This window comes from Pholcus phalangioides, unplaced genomic scaffold, assembly GCF_987345545.1.
Source record: "Pholcus phalangioides strain wild (caught in Gottingen) unplaced genomic scaffold, Ppha-v1.0 ptg000003l_1, whole genome shotgun sequence".
Taxonomy (NCBI): Eukaryota; Metazoa; Arthropoda; class Arachnida; order Araneae; family Pholcidae; genus Pholcus; species Pholcus phalangioides.
The window spans coordinates 433,206-457,933 of NW_028301596.1; the positions used below are offsets into that span (position 1 = coordinate 433,206).

Here is a 24,728-nt window from a genome sequence, read left to right on the forward strand (position 1 = left end):
CCCCGTGGTCAGGAAAGTTTCTGCAAAAGACGAGCCGGGTATCGAACTCGAGACAACACTAAACATCATTTGGTTCTTAGGCGAGTATCTTCTCGACCTGAGCTACCGCGCCCATGTTTGTCTCGGCTTCACGGGTTACATCAAATGTCTATAAAGCCACATCTGTTCCGTTGACCACGAATTAAGTATACAGTAAAGCCCTTCTAAACGGTCACGTCTCTTCTACGTCCAAATAAAATTTCTCTTATAAAATAATAGTATACATTTTTTTTCAAACCCCTGATTAACCGTCATCCCTCTCATACAGTTCACATGGACGAATTTTTTTTTTTTGTCCCACCGGTGTCCACAAAACAAGAGTTTTACTGTATATGCACTACACTGACTCTATAAACACCACACACATATACATAAATGAAACAATGTTATTTTGTCAATAATTAAACCTTGAAAATGATGTCAAAAGATTTAATGTTCTTCAATTCCCATAGAAAATAAACTGATCGCCTGTTGAATTTTCCTAGTCCTTGATTACAGCTCTCCATTATTTTCGTAATTATCCTTCAAACCAATAGAAGAAAATTGCTAGAATACCAAAAAAAAAATTAAATCTTATATATAAATGTGAAAGTATGTATGTATGTATGTATGTATGTATGTATGTATGCTCTTTATACAAATCTACAGTTTTAGACCGATCGTCGCCAGATTTTGCATATATACCAAACAGGACCGGGATTGAGCCGTAGTCTACTTTAAAAGTTCGTCAGAGCTGGGCAAATGCCCGAAATGGACAAAAAACTGTCGGGCAACAATGGTTTTGGGGCCTCAACAATTACTTTCGGAACGTTTACTTTGGTTACCGTGGTTTCCAACAATGCGTTTCAGACGTGTATGTATATGCCTTTACAATGGTTTGTCACACCTTTAATTCTGTTATTATAACAGTTTATTCCTTTATAACGGTGTGTCACTTTTCCAATCCTCCCAGTAATTGAAGAAAACCCGGGAAGCGCCGGGTATTTCTGCTAGCCTATATACAGGGTGTTCTGTAACTGATAATGCGGCCTTTATCTCATCAACCGCCCATTGTATAGGTATAGTTTAAATTTAAAAAATGCTTAAGCGTTTGAATAATATTCGCTGCACAAGTTGGACGTATGACGTCGCTAACAACCATAGGCGTACGCAGCAATTTTTTCGAGGAGGTTTCCGATTTTTTTTCCATCTGGGGTGGGGGGGGGGGTATGTTTTTTCCTGCGAAACAACACTGTAATCTTGGTTCAAGGGGGGAGGGAGTTAGAACCCCAAACCCCCGCCGTACGCCAATGCTAACAACAGAGAACAACAATTACGACGACAAAACTGAGAATGAAAATGTTCAACGCCAACTGATGAACTCAATGCTTGCCTCAAATCATCAACACTCTGGCACGAAGTTAAAAAATTATCATTATCCGCCAACATGCGAGTTCAACTGCAAAATGACTCAGCACTGCTATCATTTTCACGTCAATTGATCAAACTTGGCAATGGAAGAATTCCCGTAGAGACCCAAGCACTGGACTCATTACGTTCCCAAATAGATTTTGCGAATTGTTAAACTCAGTTCCAGAACTTGCAGAAGAAAGTCTTCCCAAACATTCAACAAAATCACCGAAACCATGAGTGACTTTGTGAGAGCGATTCTGGCACCGAAAAATGACAGTGTGAACAAGATCAACGAAAAAATCCTAAAAATTATTCCGGGACATCTTACAAATCGGTTGACACTTTGACAGACACAACGCAGACAGTTCTGTATCCTGCAGAATTTCTGAACTCTTTGGATATTCCGGGTGTGCCACCACACAACTTGACCCCCAAAGTCAGAGCACCGGTAATGCTTTTAAGGAATTACCGAGACTGCAATGGCAGCAGACTCTGCGTGAAGAAATTGCACAATTACATCATCGAAGCACCGATTCTAACTGGATGTGCCAAAGAAGAGACGTCTCCATTCCACTCATCCCTATTATCACTGAAGAAATGCCATTCACTTTCAAGCGATTACAGTTCCCGATTCATTTAGCTTTTGCCATGACAATCAACAAAGAGCAAGGCCAGTCGTTAGTAGTGGCTGGTATCAACCTACTTGAGCCCTGTTTTTCACACGGACAGCTTTACGTCGCGTGTTGGTAATCCCAAAAATTTGGCATCTATACACCAGAGGGAAAAACAAGAAACATTGTGTATCCACAAGCGACTGCCTGAAGTTTTTAATTAAAATATTTTAAAATAAAAGTAATTTTTTCTTACTTGATGCAGAATTTTTTTTGATTAAGAAATAATTATATAATAAGCTATACATGTATACATTTTTTACGGGGCGGGCAACGTCGCCGGGTATCAGCTAGTTGTAAATAAAAGCCACTCGGAGGCATATTTGCCAGCAATTAGCTAAAACAAAGTTCGATCGATTCCAAAAGTCGATGTGAATATATTGAGAAAATTTAACTTATTTTGATGGCCTTAAACTATGTAAGATAAAGCAAACTTCACAAATAGCCATATTTGACCCACTCACAATAGTAATCGTGTTTTTCCTTTTGATGTATATCTTGGTGGGTCAAGATTATTGCCTCAAGAAGGGCACGTCCAAGAGCCATTTGAGAGAGTCTAGTATTTCTAATTCTTTCTACGTCTCGTACATTTCACTCGTATGTAGTTTGTACGACGAAATGAGTAAAATAAATTCTCAGAAGAAAAATTCTAGTAGTTTTTTTATTATTATTTTCCTTTCCCCTTAATGATTTTACGCGTAACGGATTTGAAACATCTATCACGACGGGAAAAACAATTGAACTTTAGCAAATGGAGCGTGAAGATAGGAATTGAAAGGGTGCGCCCGTTTAGGCGCCGATCTTTTTCTCAACGTGCCTTGGGCATTTACGGGTCAAATCCAATTGGATATCTCGTAAACCGCCGAACGAAATGATATAATAAGCATTTGTCTTATTACATTCGTATACATTTCGTTTGTTTGGTTGCCTCGTATGGCTTGAGAAATTAAGCTATGGTAATAGATTTTTTTTTTTTTTATAAATAAAAAATTGATACTAACGATTTATAAATGAACTTGGTATGCAATTGGTATGAAAATGGTAAAGACATGAGGCAATTTATAGTGTTTTTTTTTCTTTTCATGTCGCTATTCAAGTTCGTTAAAAATTTCCCGATAAGGATCTCTCGAACATGTCCGAGTTCATGTAGATGCGCCTAGAATAGATGTAAATGCAATTCAATAGGCAATTTTCAACTAGTAACAAATGAGGAGCTTATTTTTTACAACAGGGGAAATTTTCCAATTTTTTTGTTTTCGAAATTTATTTTTCAATGGTTTATGGAAATATTTGGGATGAGCTCCGCATGGGATTATTTATTCTAAAGAAAATATATTCTGATAAAATATATTTTATAAGTAATTTTTATCAGAAATATTTCTGATAAAAATTACAATGTAAAGTTAGTCATTTCTACCAAAGGGGAACATACCCACACTCGTTCATTCACTTCGATCATTTTTGGTAGAACGCCTCGATAACGGTCACCCATGGGACCTAAAATTTTATCTGCTAACGAGGAGCGTCCGTTAATGAATAGTAAAATACATTGAGTCCTGTCATCGTAATTCAAAAAAAGTGTCCGTTAGGTGGAAGTGTCCGCTAACGGGAGCGTCCGTTATGTTTGGTTCCACTGTAGAATGATCGTGTTTCTTATGTTTTAACGAAAGAGAAGTGAAGACACTTCCTTGGCTAGGTGAAGCCTTCTAGAATGAACGGGTGGCGTAGAAATTTCTAATTTTCCAGACAACCATTTCCAATTTTAATCAAAAGGTAACATTTACACTGATATTCATTCAAAACGGAACATTCCCAAAATTCACATGTAGATAACTCCTCTTGAATGTTGATCAAGAAAAATAGTATTTAAATGTTCTTATACCACTCTCATATACTACCTATTGCGCTATTTTCTACTTTTGTAAAGCAAACGTATTCCGGACGAATACGTTTTTTTTTTACTTAGGTACTTTACTGTAAGTCTGAGTAGTGTAGGCTTAATTATACTGACGCTACTCCGACCTGTGTAGCGCCCGTTGTGGTGGACGTATTTCATTAAAACTTGGGATGCACGTTGTTTGGACCATAAGGAAAAGATAACTGCGATAAAAAGCGGCACTTTTTCAACCCGGTAGTCAAAAAAATGAACTAATTTTTTTAGTGAATCTTTATTTCCTCAATATACTTCAAACTATACCAAGTTTCATCAAAATACTTCCACTAGAATTTGGCGCTACTTACGTCTGAGTAGTGTCGGTTTATTTATAACCACCCTGTACAAGACAGTTCCAGATATTTATCAGGAAATCATTCACAAGTTCAGCTCTGACGAGAGATGTGTGGTTTCTGACCAGTTTAAGATGATATTAGGTTTTTTTTCCGCACTGCATCGGTCATGGTAATGGCGATTCTTCCAGAAATTTCTGTACTAATACAGTATTTCAATACCAATGCACTGTAAATGTCTTAAACCTGTATGACGCTATAAAATTTTGATAAAAGTTATTTTGTAAAACTTGAAAAATGCAACCGACAAACATATCGGTTACATTCGAGCGAATGTAACCAATAAGCTTATTGGTTATTTTTTCAAGTATTGTAAAAGATATTTTACCAAACTTTTATAGTGTTATCCTGGGCTTATACTATCAGTGACAGCGGGAAGAGCTCGGCTCGTTTTTTCCCACTTGAAATAGTCGGTTCGCCTCTAATCGTATCCTTCAACACAGTTTATCGTATCTCTCCTCCCACAACTTCCAATGCGGCCTAGCATATAACTCCTAATGAAGCCCGATGAGTGGGACCCAATAGATATCATTTAAATCGCTGCCACTAGTCAGAACGTCAGAAATCGGTTTATCAGGATTGTGTTTGTATAGTATAAAAAGAAACCTCTCCTAAAGTCGTGATGATCTAACTCTAACATGTTCTCATTTGAGAGAATTTTCTTCTAAATTTATTAATAACATCAGTAATATATAATGTTAGCATAACATCCAAAAACCATTCGTTCTGCGCGATAGCGGATGATTTTCGATACTCATAGGTCCTCGAAAACATGATCGACGGAATCACGTGGTAGATACTGAAAGATGAAATTCGGGACTTGCAAATATAAGGAATACATATCAATTATCCGTATATTCACTAATCATACAGTGAAATTCGGTTATAATGGCATTGAAGACATAGTTGTAATAGAATTTTTAAGACATTTTTTTAACAAAAAATACAATCAGATAAAATCAATACTATGTTTGAAATTATTTCATTATTTGCGTGGTGGTAAGATGCCCGTTCACTACCATGAAGGTTACCGTCACGGTTCCAGGATCAAACCTAGGGAAGAATATAGATAAGATGTATTCCCCTAACGAGATTGAGGCAACCACTGATAAATGGTGCCTTTATTTCTGCTGCTCAACTCGTTAATGGCCAGAAATGGTGTTTGGTGAAGTACTAGTATTATCGATAGGGTGGTCATATTTTAGTGAGAAAAGTATGGGATATTGGAATCATAAATACTGTCATTTATGATAAGTATATATACAATACATGAATTCTTTCCAAATATGCTGCGCATTATTGGCAGTATTGCCAAATATTGCTATATCCAGAAATCCAGCGCTACAACAAGACTGCAGTGATTTGAAATATATTTCACGAGAAAAAGGGAATAAAAGAAAAATTGTGGAAAAATATTTAAGGTGAATATTCATATTTATTGTCACATTCTTAACGTAATTTATAAAAATTTTGCATACACTTTCATCCGGAGCATCAAGCAGGTGTATAGATATTTTAGTTTTCTCTATGTAAGACACCATTAGAACTGTAGGCGAACATCGCGTCAATGTGATAGGCTGCAATTCTAGGACATTTTTTGGGGCAAAAGACACAAAAACGGAAACGAAAGTGACAAAAAATGTTAAAGCCAAGGTCGTCGCATTTTCATCAACATTATAAGCAAGCTTTGACTTTATTCTCTACGGGAATCTGCCTGGAACGCCAATAATTGAGCTTTCATAGAAAAGTTGTTCTTACAGCAGAGGTCGTTATAACCGAATTTGACTATAAATTCTATATCAATAAATATCAATTAATATCTGTATCATATTCACTTCAGGTAAACATCGTACACCAGCGATTGAGAAATCCAGAGCCCCACGTGACCGTGTGAGATTTCCTGATTTCTCAGAATTTGTTTCAAGTGGTAGCAATTCAACGTTATTCGCAATTGCGTAACATCATCTCTATCGATGTCCAGTTAAACAAGGGGAGGGGGGATGAAAATTATGCCCCGGAGTCGTGTTTTGTGTGTGTATTAAATTGGGTGAAGTGAGTGAGGAAAAAGAATATAGGGCGACCGAAGTATGCGCGAGTATAGGCGTGGTTTCGCAAGACCACTGCTGCCATCGTTGGACGAAGATGAAGTAACTTGAGATTTTTCCTAGAATAATAATAATGAATTTTTTTTTTTTTCTTAAATGGTAGGCGAGTCGAAATGTGTAAACAATGATGACAAAGGCCAGATACTTATTTCAAAAAATAAAAATAAAATAAAAAATACCAGCAATAATTAACAAGGCCGTCCATCATATCAACTTGTTTATTTCCATGTTCCAATTTCGAACATTATGGAGGTCAGAACCGAGTGTTTCGTCTGTTCTGCGTATCGAACGGTTTCGATGCATGGAGAGTTCCTCTCACAAACTAGTTCCACGAACAAGTGCCACTTTTCTAAATCTCAGTGAATATATTCTAATAAGCTACCGCTTAAGGTAGTCCGCCCCGGAAGGTTTAATAGCCGGTGCGGATCCAGGATGATGTGACGGGAAGGGTGAATTGGGTAAATTCGTTTGATCTTCACAAATTTTACGGGGCACGCTAATTCCCTTATATTATTCGGCTCTTGGAAGCGTTCCAATCACCACCACTCTCACGGATCCTCACTTCAGCGAATGCAGGCATCTTCAGATGCGAATGTAGAGTGGAGGCAGAATGGAGTGGATTCAGATATTTTCAGCTGTGAATGGAGTGGAGGCAGACATCTTCAACTGTGAGTGGAGTGGAGGCAGATATCTTCATCTGCGAATGGCATGAAGGCAGATATCTTCAGCTAGGAATGGAGCGAAAGTAGACATCCTCGGCTACGAAAGGAGGGGATTCAGGCATCTTCAGGTGCGACTGGAGTGGAGGCAGATATCTTCAGCTAAGAGTGGAATGGAGACGGGCATCGTCAGCTGCGAATAGTATGAAGACAGATATTTTCAGCTGTAAATAGAGTGGAGGCAGATATCTTCAGCTGCGAATGGAGGTGGGCAGCTTCAGCTGTGAATGGCGTGAAGGCAGATACTTTCGCGAATGGCGTGAAGGCAGATACTTTCGCGAATGGCGTGAAGGCAGATACTTTCGCGAATGGCGTGAAGGCAGATACTTTCGCGAATGGCGTGAAGGCAGATACTTTCGCGAATGGCGTGAAGGCAAATATTTTCAGCTGCGAATGGAGCGAAAGTAGATATCCTCAGCTGTGAATAGAGTAGATTCAGACGTCTTCAGCTGTGACTGGAGGAAAGGCAGGAACCTTCAGCTACTACTACTACTAAACCATACATGTACCTCGTCCACATTCCTCTGTGGAACTTCTAACGAATTGGTACAAATTGGAATGTGCGTGTACAGGTAGCATCGTCAGCTGCGAATTGAGCGAAGGCAGGCGGATCAAGGGCGATGTGACGGAGAAGCGATTTAATGTGTACGTGCATTGGATCATCTTGTAGTTTGAGGGACTGACAAATTTCCCCTATATTATTCGGTTCCTGGGAGGGGTGATCGCCCCCCTCCCTGATATGCCCTTGTTCAATAGTCATTTAATCAAAATTATGGAGCGCATCCGAAATACACGTTGGATTCTGATTAAGTGGCCACTACTGTTGCCATGATTGAACATCCGTAGATTTTTGTCCATGGAGATATTCGAAGAAATTTTTTCTATCGAACCACAATTACTACAAAAGTAGATTTCGTTGACGTTGCAGACACCTGCTGTTTAATTGTACTTAACCACCATTCTAAGGCAAATACAAGTATTACTTGATGTGTGCTTTCGGATGTGAACATAGTTTTTCCCATGCTTGTACCCAACTTTCAATGCTTTAATAAAGATGTGAGCAATAAACTTTTCCCGAGTTCTTCTCAACAACTATGGGTCACACAGCTACAGCCCTTCAGGCACTCTTCATTTATTCCCCAAAATTATGCCAAAAATTGCCTTCACAAAATCCGCATGGGTTTAAGATCCTGACATACATTTTCATACAGTAGCGTACAAGTTGCATTCTATCCGTTGAGCAACTTGTAGAGAAATCTCAGGAAACCTCAAGTTAATAACACCTTTTATGATCAATTATTAATCGATTATTATGAATCAATGATTGGCTGGTCACCCAGCCCGAGAAGTGTCTTTCCTCTGCAGAGCTCTTTCAGTCTCTGTGGCGTACGTGCTCAACCCATGGCGCACTTGCGAAATGTGGCCCTCGGAGTCAAATGATGTTTCCCATGACCTCTAACCTAATTTCCAAAAGGTGAATTGAGTGTCAGATCACTAAAGTGACCCCTGCGTGCATTTCCACGTCACTAAAGTGGTCCACAGCACAGTCCCAGATCCTTGAGTGGTCCACGTCATATTTACAGCTCATTTGAGTGACCCACGGCATATTTCCAGCTTACTTGAGTGACCCGCGGTGCAGTTTCAGATCATTCAAGATCACTTAGCAAGTCACTGATCAAGATCACTGAAGGAAGTCGCCGTTCGAGATCACTTAAGTAAGTCACTGTTCGAGATCACTTAATTAAGTTGCTTGAGGCACGTTTTCAAATCAATGCAGTGGCTCTCACTCTCATAAAGGTTGAACACCCTTGCTTTTTTACGGGTTTACCCTGTGTATACTTTTTCTTTCAAACCGAGCACAACTCCGGTCTTTCGCCATAGGCAATTTACTACCGAATGAGTTCTGCCGGGAGTGTAGGTCTACATGTGTACATACAGTTTGAGTGCATTAGTGTTGCGCGTGAATTTTCAGTGGCACCACCTATTTTTCCAAACCACGAGTGAAGTGCAATCGTTGAATATCTTTATCGTTGTATATTTTTTGCTTTCTGCGGTGAGACTTTTGTATCTCAATGCTGGAAACCACAGAAAATCAACCCTTTGTTCACTTTGAAATTTTGGAATTTTATCAAAAAAAGTCTTTCTCTTAAAAAATTTGAGAATGTTACGGTTTTTTAGAAATATGATTCGTTCAAAACACCAGAGAGAAAAGCAATTATTTGAAAGCATAAAAAAAGAACAAAGACTAACATACAAATGTACGCGGAGTGTCTTCCGCGTGGACTCCCTGTCAAAGTCCATTAACGAGGCTTAAGAGGTCTTTACATGAGGTTTTCTTTTTTTTTTCTACCTAATCTGTTAACACCTCCCCGATGCTCATTTATTTTCTCTTTTTCTTTCTCCAACGTCATTATTTTACTCATTTGAGGCCTTTCTTTTCCCCCTTATTATGCTTTTCAGAAAATAACGTCTTCTTTTGCACCCGGAAACGAAAGTGCGTACGGTTTTCTTGGCTTTCGCGAATGCCAGTTTTCTTCAAACTATAAGTTATAGTGTCTTATATTAATTAGTATTTTTCCACTTCCCTATTGATTTTTATATTTTATTTTTCCATTTCCTCCTGCCAGTCGAAGAAGAATAGGAATATTATAGACACGTGTTAGAGTATTCTGCTGCAGAATAACATAGTATCCGTAAAAACGAATAATCTTTCAAGTTTAATTTTTAGAGTATCGTACACTCGATTTTTGTGAAAACGAAACATTTACAGAATTTTGGAAGTGGTGTACATTCTGTACTTCCAGTTAACTAGGGCAGACCTCCAACAACATGGGTCACGCATACAATCCGAACGAGCATTCCGGCGTGTACCGATTAGTTGAAAATTCCGCAGAGGAATGCGTACGAGGTGCATGTACGGCAAGTAGCAATAGTCTACTAGGACGGGAAAAAAAGTTATGATAACACTGATGCCACGTCGAATAAGAAAATGAGGGGGCACTGTGGTTCCTAGCTTGTCTAAAGGAAAGTTAAAGCTCTTTACAATCGTCATTGCTCGCAATTATATATGCGGGAATTGAATTTTGAGAAGGAAAATTCAATTGGTCTTCGTAGCGGAATCGAACCACCGTCTCCTAGGAGAACTATGAGTTAAGAGCACTGTGCGTGGATTAAAATTGAAGTGATTTATGGTAGAAACTCTCTAAGGAACGTTATGCGAGATCTTCAAGAAGACTGGTAGAGGGTGCCTGGTGGTCTCTTTCCCTTCCCTGAATGACAATACTTCTCGTCACATTGCCGATTCAGCGCAGGACTAAGTGCAAATAACTTCAACACCGTCCGTGTATCGGCTCCCGAGCCCCCGTGACTTTGAAATCTTTCAAAGGTTTAGGGAAGCATTGAATGAACAGCGTTTTTCCACTAAAGGAAATAACCCTACTGTTGCGTACGGTAAAGCGCCTCTTAAGAAAAACTTCAGGGATTCAGAAAAGCCTCTTCATAAACAGTAGGATACTGCAACACTGATGTCCAGCATCGTCTACTGTTATTAGAATGGCTCATGAATATGACAAGAGATGACATTGAAGAAATGTTTCTGTATCACACAGCAGAAAATTTGCAAAAATACTTAACATATATATAGAGTGAGATGGTTTTTCCCCTGCACACATTAAGGAAAAAGATTCTATCTGGATGTCTATCATGCTGAGCTGATCTCGGAAAGAAAGGTCAACTGGTCACCACCGGCGTCGAGAATCGAACATTAGTTTTCTTACAATCCAATCAAGCACGCTATCCATATACGCCACGAAAGACACAATTTTGCTTTCCTTTTACACGCACTGTGGCGTGACGCACTGAGTTAGAAACTTGGCACCTCCACCCGTAAACTGGGATAAATGTATCCCCCCCCCCCCCAGGTTCTATTTCCGGGACTTTTCTTCCTGAGTTGACCTTGGCGCAGTACATCCAGGAAAAAGTCTCTTTTCTTGATATATTAGGTTGAGGAAAACCATCTCCACTACCACTATCTGGATGTCATTTGCTAAAGTTAAGGTGTGTGTGTGCTGCCAAGTCTCCACTTTAGTGCGTGTATAAGGAAAACAAAACCGTATTTTTCGCGGTGTGTATGGATAGCACGCTTGCCATATTGCAACAAGACTGGGGTTCGATTCTCGGCAGTGACCAGTAGAATTTTAATTTTACCTCGTTAACCTAAAAGTTATATTATCCTGGAAAAAAAAGCCCTTTCTTTCATAACATACTGTAAATACTTATGGTTTTAAATGCATGCGTTATAACTACTTTCTTTCCAGCTCTCGTATACATGTCTTTGAATAAGTAACACCTCTAAAATAAAGTACGAAGGTTACTGTTTTATTCACTCACTATTAAATGCCAGCCTTAATTCTGTGATGAAGATGGAATGGAATCGTTCTTCCGCGTAAGATTTCCCCTCCTTCTCTTACGCATGATACACTTCGCAGTTCACCACGAAGACCGAGGTCAAGTGGCAATTAAGGTGCAAGACCCACTGACTTTTCCAGTTCAGCTATCTCTACGCCGGATACGCCCTCCGAATGCAAAATAGAATCCATCGTAATATATTATTATTAGCCCACGCTCTCAACGAAGTTAAGTGACCCTGGTGTATACACGGGTTGATACAGACGCGGCCAGTACATGAAACGCATATTAAGTTCCTCGTTATATCAAGTCGATTCCATGGTGGTAGCTGTACCACAAGGAATCTGTTTCTTAAACTGAACCTTATGCATATCTACCTGAGAATATCTCCTTCGTGGTAATTAAACTCTAATGAGCTTGTGAAATGATACAGCCCCGTATGTTTAATTGAGGTCAAAGTATGGACTCGTGATTTAAAGTGTTGATGGGAATAAGCTCTAGAGAAAAAATTCATCTTATTTCTAAGGGGAGTTCTATCGGTATTTATAATCATCGTTTCATGATTCTTTCTCTTTACAATAAACGAGGAGAAAAACTCATAAAAATTTAATTTTCATTAAAAAAAAGTGGAAGCCGCTTCATTAGAATCTTAGTACTGAGAATGCAGCGTTTAAATACTTGGAAAAGTTGGACACAGTCACAAAAATTTTGGTACAGTGCAATACGGCTAGTTTGATAATTAAACCCGAAAACGATTTGATACAAATAGATTATCGTTCAATTTTTATAATCTAAAGATCTATCCGTAGATCGGTTTCTATCAGCATTATTATTTTTTTTAATCTTTTAGAGTCACTTTATGTACAAAATTTACTCGAAGTGGGTGACAAATTTCTCGGATTTAAAAGGCGTTTGATCCTATTTATATCAGGTAGGATGCCTAATCTTATTGGCTAAGCTAATGCTTATCTTTCTTAACCCTTTAAAAAGCACAATATAAATCACTAAACACCCTTTCACAATGGCAAATTTTTTCTGATGAAGTAGGCTTTCTCCAGATTTTCAGTAGATGCAAGCTAAGGGAGTATACGTAAAAGTATTTTATTGAGAAATGATTTTTACAAAATACCTGGAACCGTCAATGCTAAAACAAGACGCTTTCAAGGAGGCGAGATATCTCGTCAATGTGTGCCTATTAAAGAGTTAATGGCTTTGGATTAACATTCACCTGTTAATCTTGGTATACGATTATTACTGGAAAAGTTCTATTTAATTAATCTGATTTGAAATTTTGAAGATTTAGCTTGCTGACCTAGTTTCACAAACGTGCATAGTTTCCCAAACTTTTCGTTACATCGCCCCCTTTTCCAAATTTTTTATCTTCTCTCATCGCTCCCTCCAACTCAAGCTAACCCATAGGATCCTATACTAAACCCCAAGCTTCTACCGCCCCTGGACTCTTAGATCATCGCCCGGGGGGCGATGTTCCCCACTTTGGAAAACACGGCAATAGAGCATAGTTTTTTGATCATGTTAAAATGTATGAAGCCCCATCTTACGTCACCCCGTCTTTTTGGAAATGCAGTCGGTTGTGTCAGGCAGACAATTAATATTATATTTAATTGCCTACAATATTCGTTTCAAGAATACGCTGTATCAAAGTTCGATGGGATTCGAACCCAGATCTCCACAGTCAGATGCTAGCTCCCTAACCCCTGAACTGCTAACCGGAGAATATAAAATGACTATACATGTGAATATAAAATAAATGATTGCCATGCGGTGAATATAATAATAAATAGGCATCCGGAAAAATATACAATCAAGATATTGCCGTTTTTGCAATTTAAGGCCCTTGGGAAACTTTGTATCGCCCCCATCAAGTAAAACTTTTGTATGGTGAAAAGCCTTCACAAATAAGAGCCCCGATCTTATTCAGCCGACGCTGAATGAGATCGGGGCTGAATGAGACGGTACGAAGGACAATACTGAAAAATTGTGTTCCTCAAGGAAAGCAACACAACGGCTGATGGCTTTTCATATAAAGATGATTACGCATTGAGTTGCACCAAAAACAAAAATTAGTCTATTCTTTTCCATTTCGCACAGTTGATGACAACGTTTTGATGGCAACTTTCTTTTTCGGCAAATAATGAATTAGTTCACCTTCGCAGACAGCTCGTGATAATGAAAAACGATTTGATGTACCATTACATTTTTACACTCCACCGTTATTATTATCACTACCTCTTTGGGTAACCCTGCATTGTATGTATAGGCGTGGCCGGCCCTGATGCAGACATGATCCGGGCAGCAAAAAAAATCTGGAAGGCTGAATTGAATGTTTACCTTACAACAAGGTCAAACATTCCATAGAGTTTTCATTAAAGGCTTTTTTTTTTAATAGTTCTTGAATTAACTTATTTATTCTTGGTTTTTATGTGCAGAAGGACGTTTTCATTAAGTGGCTTATGAGGGTTTGTTTCTGTGAGATTTAAGAATATCCTTCGGGCTTCTACATTATGAAAGGAGTTTACTTTCCATTATTTTTGACCATTTTCTATAAATGCCAGTAGCTACTTGGATTTCAAGTATACGTCTCTCTAAGAATATCATCAATCTTCATTCACTAACTACCAAAAAGTTTTTAAAGTGGAATAGTTAAAGATATCCGCGATTATACCACTATAGAAATAAGTTGATGGTCTTGACTCCAACCTATTTCTTGCTAAAAGATTGCAATTTCGTGGAAGGTCAGCTTTATAAACACAAATGGATCCGCAAAATTATTATTTTTCTCTACACAATATAATACTCTATCATAATTCGTACAACCTCGTCCATATAAATTTATTTTTTCCCCTCTTCATCTCCTTTCATATATCGGAATGAAACACATGTTAATTGACATGATTCAGAACACTTTCTGATCAACATTGAAAAACGATTGATTTCGTTGAGAACAAAAGCAAACTGTCGGGAAATTGCTATCAATGAAAAGCATCGAACTCAATGCAAGGCCGTTTTCATCTGTACCCAATTATTTTTCGGACTATTTCCAACTAATTTTTGTTACCGATTTCAAATCCATTTATTCAAAAACTTCGATATTCCGTGAAAGTCACTGACCTTTCTTGCAACTGTTTCAAAGTCTGAGAATCGCAGACAGGTTACAAGATTTTTTTTCACAACCGTCTTCCTAATCATGATAGAGGCCATTTCTTCTTTGTAAGAAGATACGCAAGTAAGATATCGATACTCTTCAGGGTCACAGAGACGATGTTCATCCATCGTGGTTATCACAAAACTCGTTCTCTATTACATTATATATATTTTTTATTTTATTTTATTTACTTATTTTCCCCTCGCTTCGGGCGAGGCCATTGTATCCGCCAACTTTTACTTTTTCTTCTCAACGTGCAGACCGTCACGAAATTCTCATCAAGACGCTAGAAGGGAGGGAAGAAAAAATTTAACAAATTGAAAAAACTTCATGGATCTTTACGCTATTTCTGATTTGTGCTGATAAGATTTCTTCGTGCCGTTGATCACTATTGAAGTTCATGTGCGCGTTCTCTTGAGAAACTGTGATTTTGATCTTGATTATATTCATAATTCTGGGAAACACGTGGTAGTCTTTTCCTTTTTTTAAGTGAAATATTCTTTTCTGATGATTATGATCCCCGAGACATTATTTAGTTCAAAGCTGTCAGATCTCAAACACAAAATAGTTATCGAACCTCTGTTCAATGGGGATCCATATACAATTTTAAACACCCTAACGAGAATAGAGAGCAGGATTTGAGGTGGAGTATGGCATGGAACCGTGCACTGGATATCGGGAAACCCTTACCGTTCCAGGGAACTGGTCTCGTACAGTAAGCCGAATGAAAGAAATAACCAATCAAATAGCTTCGACCATGCCAACGGATTAAAGTATTTCGTATGCATCGTCAACTCCTAACACGGTCCAACAGCTAATCAGTCTCGCACACTATGAATCTATGCCAACATGGTAACAACATTTAAATCGATCCGATATATGAATGCGATCAGAGATCCCATATCAGTCTTGGCAAACTACATATATACAAAAAAATCTGTCACAACCACTGTATTCCGGATGCCTCTCTACATTCGATGGTTTTGAATGTAATCAGCTGTAATCCTATCGCACAGAATGTCCTAAACTGTAACTCTATATCTTGGACATATCTTAATGAACGCGTAGGTGTCCAACTCAAGCAGGTTTTATTTACTGACGTGTATTTCATTTTTTTTTTTCCACTTCTACAACTTTCAACATTTTAATGCGAAAATCCTTTGAAGTCGGCTGCCGTAATAATAGGTTTCTAAACTTCACTTGATTTATCAGCGTTAGAGGATTCCGGAATGAGAAATTCTCTTTTATTTATACTGTGTATGTAATTCATTTTTGCAATTTCAAATGAAGCTCTCAAGATGTTGCTCTCGGAATTTCTCAAGTAAAGCCATTGTATATTTTGAGCTCGTTTTGACATTGACGTTTCTAAAGCAACTCCTAAACATTCAATTTCCACTTGTAAGCTATTTATGGAGCTTCTGTACTTACCACAGAATGACTCAGTACACGTTTCCCATTTCTTGACGAGCGAAACAAGAACGATTTTCGATCCTTGCATTTTGGAGAGAAATACCATGTGTGGAGGAGACATGTTACTGTGTGTTCTTCTACAATGATAAAAAAGTGAGTTGCCAAACAATATAAATGACATTTTTAAAACTATTCAAATCTATGTAAATCATATAAATTCAGTGTGTTCCCCCGGAAGTGCAACATCCCATTTTTTTACATATAAACAATAAATTTTTTTCATGTGATAACGTAACATTCAGGGTAACTCATATATATTTGCTCTATCAGTATAACTCCTCAAAATTTCGTTCCTCTAGATATTTTAATGCTTGCCAATTAAAGAGTTAAAGACATGATATATCAGAAAAAATACAATATATATTAAAGTTCAATTTCCCATGCATGGAAAAAAGTACATAATTTTCATAGAAAGATTCTTAGAAAAGTGAATATTCTACAGAAATTTACAATTTCATGAAATTCGAATTTCAAATTCATGGTAATTTGATAAAAAAAATTATTGCAAATTGCATAAAAAATTTGATAAATGTTGAAACATTAGTTTTTCTCCCATGAAGTAGTATTAGTCGAAAAATCAATTTTTATAGCTGACTCGCCACTTGATGGCGCTTGGCAAACGCTTTATCCAATAGTAGTTGTTTTGTCTTCATTTTTAACGTAAGATTTTGTAAAGATTAATAATGAAACCATTTCTCCATTTCGTAGAACTAGATTTCTCCATTCTTTCTTTTACAGAACTCCCCTCCCCATTCTCAGAGGTCCCATGTCAACGCGTTGAAACGGCACCCGTAACGAGAAAGATGTCCATGATAAATATGGATGTCATATATTTCAAAATTACAGCAACCCAATTAAAAATCTAATTACAAACAATATACATACATGATGAAATATTATACCATGCCCATAAAAATACTTATGGTTGTCTTATTCTAAGTATGGATAGCTTCTCGATTTATCCCAACATGTTTATCGCATTTCTTTTTAAACGTGTCAATTGTGTTATAATTTACTACCTCCGGGAGTTTATTCCGGGAATACGCTCCCAGTGTATAGGAGGTGTTGTTCGCAATGCATTGCTTTTTTTTAACAAATGAAAAACAAGTTAAAAGGATTCTGCCATAAGTGAAGCCCAGTTTAATAGTATTGTGCCTTCATAACCGTGGAAGTAAGTGCAATGTTATTTAATAGATTTTTTCATACGGAAAATATGCTACACTGGATGGTCATTTTTTAAACAGATAAAATAAATTCACATAAATGCATACCTTCTTCTCTTTTTTTTTGCAATTTTGTAATTTTAAAATATTTCTTTCACTCTCGGCGGTTTAACTGTGGTTTTCAGTTATCCGTGTTCCCCTTCCCCGCCATTAACCGGAATCATCGAGGTTGTATTATATATGTTTCTTCTTTTCCTTTTCTGTGTCTATAGAAACATATTTTCCTCCAAGAGAGTCATTTCTTAAATCACTTTACGTTTTGTGCACTTCAATCTTAAATAATTTTACCATTCATTTCATTTATTCGTTAATTAAACAGCATGTCAAACGTGTGTGTTGAATATTTTTTTTTTTTTAACTTTCGCGTGCATTTTGCAGAGGAACAAACAGTAACGGGAACTTCATCTTTCATCATGACTAGAATTTAGAAATAAGAAGCGGAAAATAAATGAGCTCAACAACCAGTTCAAGCATAACGTCATTTTTTAAAAAAGAAAATAACATTTCGCTACCGTATATATTGAATCATGCGAGAAGGGAATTCAAGGTCTCATAAGTCAACCGTAATGCGATAATTACAAAGAGAAGATGAAAGTAAATGAGAAAGAAAAAATATGTATAAATATGCCAAAGGGAAGAGTCTAAGAAGGAACGTCTCAAGAAAGAAGAAAAGACATTTTTCTTCTCAACATCTTCCAAGGACTTTGATTTTGGAACCATTGTAAACATGACCGTGTTGTTGTTGTTGCTGTTTTCTCTCGCATCAAGCTTAATATTGTAAAACCAGCAACGTGTGGTGACTCTTATTGTAAAAAAGGAATGTAACGGAAGTTCGACGTCTTAAACCTTGTTTTTTCTTAAGATGAAGGTTTATTAATATAATGTTCTATTTGACGTGGGGGGGATTGAATACCTTGAGGTCGAATCGCCATTATCTGGGGCGCAGCGAAAAGAATAATGGAACGATATTGTTTCGGTTTTTGAAGAAAGACAATGGCCGAGGATTCTCATTGTGCTTTGTACTTATCGGAAGTTTCTTTGTGTTGTCTTTAATAAGTAAAATGTATAGAGGGCTTTAGAAATTTATTAACAATACATGCGGTTGATTGAAAATGTATGGTCGTTACCGAAATAGTATTTTTGTATTGTTTCATTATGTTTTGAGTAAAAAATAATGATTTTTTTTTTAATTTTGCCAGTTTTGATTTATAAGTCAATGACAGAAATCGCAGAACCAATGTAAATCTTCAGGCTTATTTTTACTATAAAGACAGTATAAATTATCAACGAAGGTTAAAATATTTTACAAATAACATTCTTATTTTTTTTTGAAAGGAATAGGCGAGAGGAAAAATAGTTTATTAAGCACATTCTTCATTAATAGTTATATCTATTCTAATGATGATTATGCAAAAAATTTTTAATGGAAATAACTTTCTTGGATAGAATTGAAAATTTAGCAATAAAATTAAGAATTTAGCAATAAAATTAAGAATTTAAGCAATAAAATTAAGAATTTAGCAATAAAATTAAGAATTTAGCAATGGAACTAAGAATTTCGCATTTCGCAATTGAATTAAAAATTTAGCATTTTGCAATAGAATTAAAAATTTAGCATTTTGCAATAGAATTAAAAATTTAGCATTTGGCAATAGAATTTAGCAGATTCATTTACGTGATTGAAAAAAGTGTATGACTTTCGCGTGAAAGTCATTCAATAAATCTTTATTAAAGAGTAACAGCGCCACTATATAACACTCTGAATTCAATAAGTCGAACTAACGATAGCTCGAAGTCTTTTGGCGGCCGCTGCACATTCGATTCATCGAGATTTTACTGTATTTTTCTATCAATCTATTTCAAATTGATGGCGCACTGTACTGGATTACATTAACAAACTGCCATACTATAAGTATCAATAATTTTTCCCCCTTTTATATTTAAATAAGAGATTTTTTAATTAGATCTTTCAACTTTTTTTACTCATTTTATATATTTGTGATTTTCAGGTCGGCGTTCGCCCTGTGGTTACTCATGAATATACTGCTGTGTACAGTGCCGAGGTACGGGGCTTATATGATGCAACTGACAGGTGCGATTATGCTGTTCACAAACGCAATATATACATTCCTACTGCCAAAAAATCCGCTGGTCATTCCTTTCGAAGGAGGCTCGCTGCAATTCAAGTTTGGCTGGTGTTTTTGGATTGTACTAGCCGCAGGTATATTTGATTGAATTTGTGACATTCTGTTCATATGAGTGTGAATTTTCCCGGTTCAAACACGAGAGATGTCTTCATCTAAACATATTCTTGGTGAATCGATTATGAAATATAGCCTACAAATAGCTTCTTCGCTTTCAATGTTCTAACGCGCAGTCTCAGCTTTGTCTAACGGTCTCCTAAAGGTTGAATGCCCTTGCTTTAGAGTCTAAGTCTAAAACAAGTGTTCAACCTTTAGGAGAGTGCGAGCCACTTCATTGATTTGAAAACGTATCGCGGACTATTCAATGAGCTCCGGATTACTTAAGTGATCTGGGAATGTGTTGCGGGACACTTCTTTTTTTTCTTTTCTGAGTTTTAGGTTTTGCTCACCAGAATCAGGTATCTATCCTGGAGACCAACATCCCCCCTTTTTCAAGGGGGAACAATTACTGTTTCCAACTCCTTTAGGGACCACTGGTGCCAGGTCGGGCACATCAAAAGGAAACACCGTTCCCCAGTTCCGGAGGAAACCCCTGGTGTCTGGCGATGGCCCACCAGGAGGAACTATCACTCTCCAAACCTGCAGGAGACCCTTGATGTCAGGCTGGAGCCCACCAAGAGGAAGCACCGCTCCCCATTTCCGGAGGAAGACCCTTGGTGTTTGGATGGGCCCACCACAAACAGGAATTATACTCAACAACAAAATCCTCCCCACAGTCAACACTTATATTCTTTGTAAATATCTTCATATAATGTGGAATGTGCGTAGGGCCTGCGATGGGCTGTTTCCACAGCTCCCGTAGCTGGTGCCCATTTTTGTATGTACCGATTTTTGAATTCACTAAACAGTCCTGGGAGACCGTGGTCCAGCCGAGAGGTGACACCCACTGGGTTACCCCGATGGAATGGTCTGGGGGAATCAGATGCCCGGAGGGGCGTTGCCCATGCAGGTGTCTGAGGCTCCGGAGTGTAATGGAGGTAATTTTACACTTCAACCCCCCCCCCCGGGGGTAGCAGGTAGTAAGTCATCCTTTGACTGGCCTGGGTTGAGGTCGGATGTACCATGTACCATGTGTCGCGGGACAATCAAGTGATTTGGGAACGTGCCGTGGGTCACTTGAGTGATCTTGAACTGTGCTGTGGGTCACTGAAGTGTTCTGTAAAGTTGTCGCGTGCCGTTCAAGTGCTTTGTAACTGTGCCACGCTCTGATCTTTCAATTTGCCATGCAGCTCTCAAGTCACCTGGGTATGTGCCGCGAGATGCTTAACTAGTAATCGACTGAAGTTGGTTTTCTGTGGTTTTCAAGTCCGTGAATGCGAGCCGATCTCCCAGTTAAAAAAGTCTCGCCACAGAGAGCAATAGGCCTTACAACAGTACAAATATTAAATCATAATACTTCACTCACAGTTTGACAGGTAGATGACAGCACTTAATTCACTCGCAACACTATACCACTACATACTTCATATGTACTAACATAGCTAGGTACATATGTACACTTTCGGCACAACTCATTCGGTAGTAAATTGCCCATGGCAATAGACGGAAGTTGTGCTCCGTTTGAAAAGAAAGAAAAGAAACAACTGATCTTCTAACTGTGCTGCGGGAACTTAAGTTATTTGGAACTTTACTGCGAATCACTGAAGTGACGTGAAAATGTGCCAATTGGTTAATTTTTACAAAATTATGACAGGTTGCTGGCCCATCGAATGACTCTGAAGGCCACGTTTGGCTCGTGACCCTCAGGGTCATTCGATGGGCCCGCGGAACCAAACAATTCAAGTGGCACAAGAAAGATCTTGAAATCACTTTAGTGGTTCATGGTACATTTGCAAATTACTTAAGTGGTTGGTCGACGCATTTTTAGATACTCGAATGGCCAGCGGTACAATTCAAGGTAACTTGAGTTGCTCGCAGCCCACTTATGATCAATTGAATTGCCCGCGACACATTTCGAGATCATTCAAGTGATCCGCGGCACATTTTCAGATAATCTGATTGACTCGTGACATACTTCCAGAATGACTCAAGTAGCCCGCGTCAGACTTTCATATCACTGGAGGAGGTCTTGGAACTTTTCAGATTACTTAAATTGCCTGAGACACATTTTCAGGCGACCAAAGTGGCCTGCGGTTCCTTTCTGAACCAATGAAGTGGCCCACACCTCCCAAAATGTTGAACGCTCTATATGTGTGACGATCTATGTTGCATGTGAATTTCCAAACACAAGCGACGATTTTCCTCATTTGAGACCACTTTTTATCTCGAAATGCACTTCTTAACGGTTCGTGAATCTCTGTCAGATTATTTATTCAACCGGGATTATTCAAACGGGAATATTTTTTTGGTAGAAATTACAATGTAAAACTTTTTTTAATATTTAAATTTTTGTTAATTTTGTATTTAAAATGTATTAATTTAATATAGGTAATAATTAAAATGTAAAATCTCAAAAGGGAAGAGATATCCACAGATAATAAGGTATAAAATTGTGTTCGTAAATGAAGGTGTCTACTAATGGGAGCGTCCTTTATGGGAGGTTCCACTGTAGAATGAACATGTTTCTTATGTCAATGACATAAGAGTAGCAAGGATACCTTCCCGGACTAGTTAGAACCTTCTGGAATCAACAGGTGACGTCGAAATTTCCAATTTTTCAGACTTGACCAGCTCAAATTTTATATAATCAAATGATAACATTTCCACTACATAATTCTTCTTTCAAAATGGGACATTTCCGAAATTCAAATGTGAATAACTCTTCTGAATGTTGTGTCAAGTATATATTGACACTGAGACAGAACTATATGTACAGAATTTATAAATTTATCATCAAAAACGAAGAATGGTTAGTAAAAAATGAAAATAGAACCTCGAATAGATATAGAAATATCTATCAAGTGCCTAAAAGTAACAAAACATCATTTCAAAAAAGTTTTTGTTACACCGCACTGAAAATAATGAACTTCATCTACTCTAGTAATTACACAAATAGTAATAAAAATACAGATTACAATGTCTTTATTATGATCAAAAACACAAATATTAATGCAGTACTTTGAAATAAATTATTGCACCAATTCATATTAATTATATATTAAAATACATCTAATGAAGGAAAGAGCTGTTGCTGAGGGACAAAATCATGTAATTAAAATCATATAGGCTTGCTGGAAGGACTTCATAGTCCCTTCGGGCTACATAGTGTATTATATGTGTGTGTGTTTTTTGTGTTGTGTAGCATATGTTTGTATTTGTATATTGTAATTTGCTGTTTGTTCGTTTCAATTTAAAAAAAAAAATTAAGTAGCATTGCATTTAAATATTCTCCTACCATTCCTACATGCTGCGTGTTGGGCTATTTTCTACTTCTGCAAAATGAAGGCAACTCTACTGTAAATTTATCAAGAAGTGAAAGCATTCCCTTTCGAAAATAAGGTCCTCATTTGAACATATTCTCGGTGAATACATTGTTAAGCATCGCCTATGAATAACTTCTTTACGCCCAATATTCTAAAGCGGTCTGAACACCGGGTCCGAAACCTTCCGGTAGATGATTAATGTTTTTATTTCACCTGAATAAAATACTGTATATTTATGTTTTATAAGGCGTGTGTTGTTTCCATTTCTTGAATAAGTGGGAACACAACAGGAAAATTTCGAAATAAGATACACCTTTGCAGAACTGCTAAATTTAGCGATACCGGTGTAATTGCCATCGTTTATTTCCCTTAGTTACTCAGAATTCGAAATCAAGTTATTCCGGAGCAACTATAACACATGACTTGTTATTCTTCCACTGATAATTATAGACCCGAGGCATTTCAATAGCGTAAAAAAACCTAATGAATAGCAAAACAAAACCCCCTATACAATCTATAAATACAGTTTTAAATGTATATTCCACTTTCTCTTTCTTCCCGTATTTTAATATTCAAATTCAGAATGATGTGGTATCAGATATCACTTTCTTCCGAGGTTTTGTGGTCCAGTTATAAAAAAAAACAAAATGGTTCACACCCGTTTGACTATATCCTGGCGTGGCGACGGCCGAGGGCCACCACTCCTTTGGGCTCGTGGATTGGCCAGCGGGTGGTCTACGAACAACGAATAAACCTACTTCATTATTACATTAGCTATTACAATTATGGCTTTTTATGATTTCTCATTTGATGCCGCTATTGTTTGTTAGGAAGTTCCTTATTTCATAATTATTACGGAAAAATAATAATTGTTACGTTAAGTTTCGATGGCTTATAGCTGTAATCTTTTTAAACTGTCTTTCTGAATGGTTTTATTGCATGCAATTATTCTATTCTTATTCTTCTTCGATGTTAAAAATGGCAAGAACAGTTCTGGTTTACATAATTTGAAACTCTGCACGTGCAATGTAGCGAAACGGAAGAAAATCAGTTCCTTTGGATGCTCAGTCATTTCTGTCTAGGCCCGGGGCTCTTAAAACCAGGGGTCTATGGAATGATTTCGGGGGTCTGTAAGCTATATTGTACGATACATACATGTACTGATTATTCTAAAAAAAATGGGTTCCGTAACAATTTCATTGACACAAGGGAGTCATGGTCTTTGTTTTATTGGAACAAGGGGTTTTATGGATTCCACTTTCTTGACACAGGGGGTCTATGGCCTTCAATTTCTTGGCACAAGGAGCCTAGGCCTTCACTTTCTTGACAAGAGGGGGGGGGGCCTGTAGCCTTTACTTTCTGGACACAAAGGGTCCGTGGCCTTCATTTTATAGGTAAAAGGGGGTTCATGGCTTTTATTTTATAGGCACAAGGGGATTCGTATCCTCCACTTCCTTGACTAAAGGGGCATGGGCCTTCACTTTCTTCACACAAGGGGTTCTGTCACCCTGTTTTTTTCCCACAAAGGGTCCATGGTTTCCACTTTCTTCACGTAACGTGCCTGTGGCCTTCACTTTGACACAGTAGTCCTCCAGTAGTAGTAGTGACACTACTTGACACAAGTAGTCCATGGCCGCCATTTTAGTGGAACGAGGAGTCTGTGTGGTCTTCATTTTATTGGCATACG

The 24,728-nt window shown here is 37.7% G+C and overlaps 1 protein-coding gene across 3 annotated transcripts in view; it reads left to right on the forward strand.

The window, feature by feature from the left end:
- LOC149087860 (dual oxidase maturation factor 1-like) overlaps window positions 1-24,728 on the forward strand; it is a 114,409-nt gene that overhangs the window by 86,886 nt on the left and 2,795 nt on the right. For all 3 annotated transcript variants that reach the window (XM_089242118.1, XM_089242121.1, XM_089242119.1), the window contains exon 7: window positions 19,485-19,696. In XM_089242118.1, the coding sequence (XP_089098244.1) occupies window positions 19,485-19,696 (212 nt within the window). The remainder of the gene's footprint in view (window positions 1-19,484; window positions 19,697-24,728) is intronic.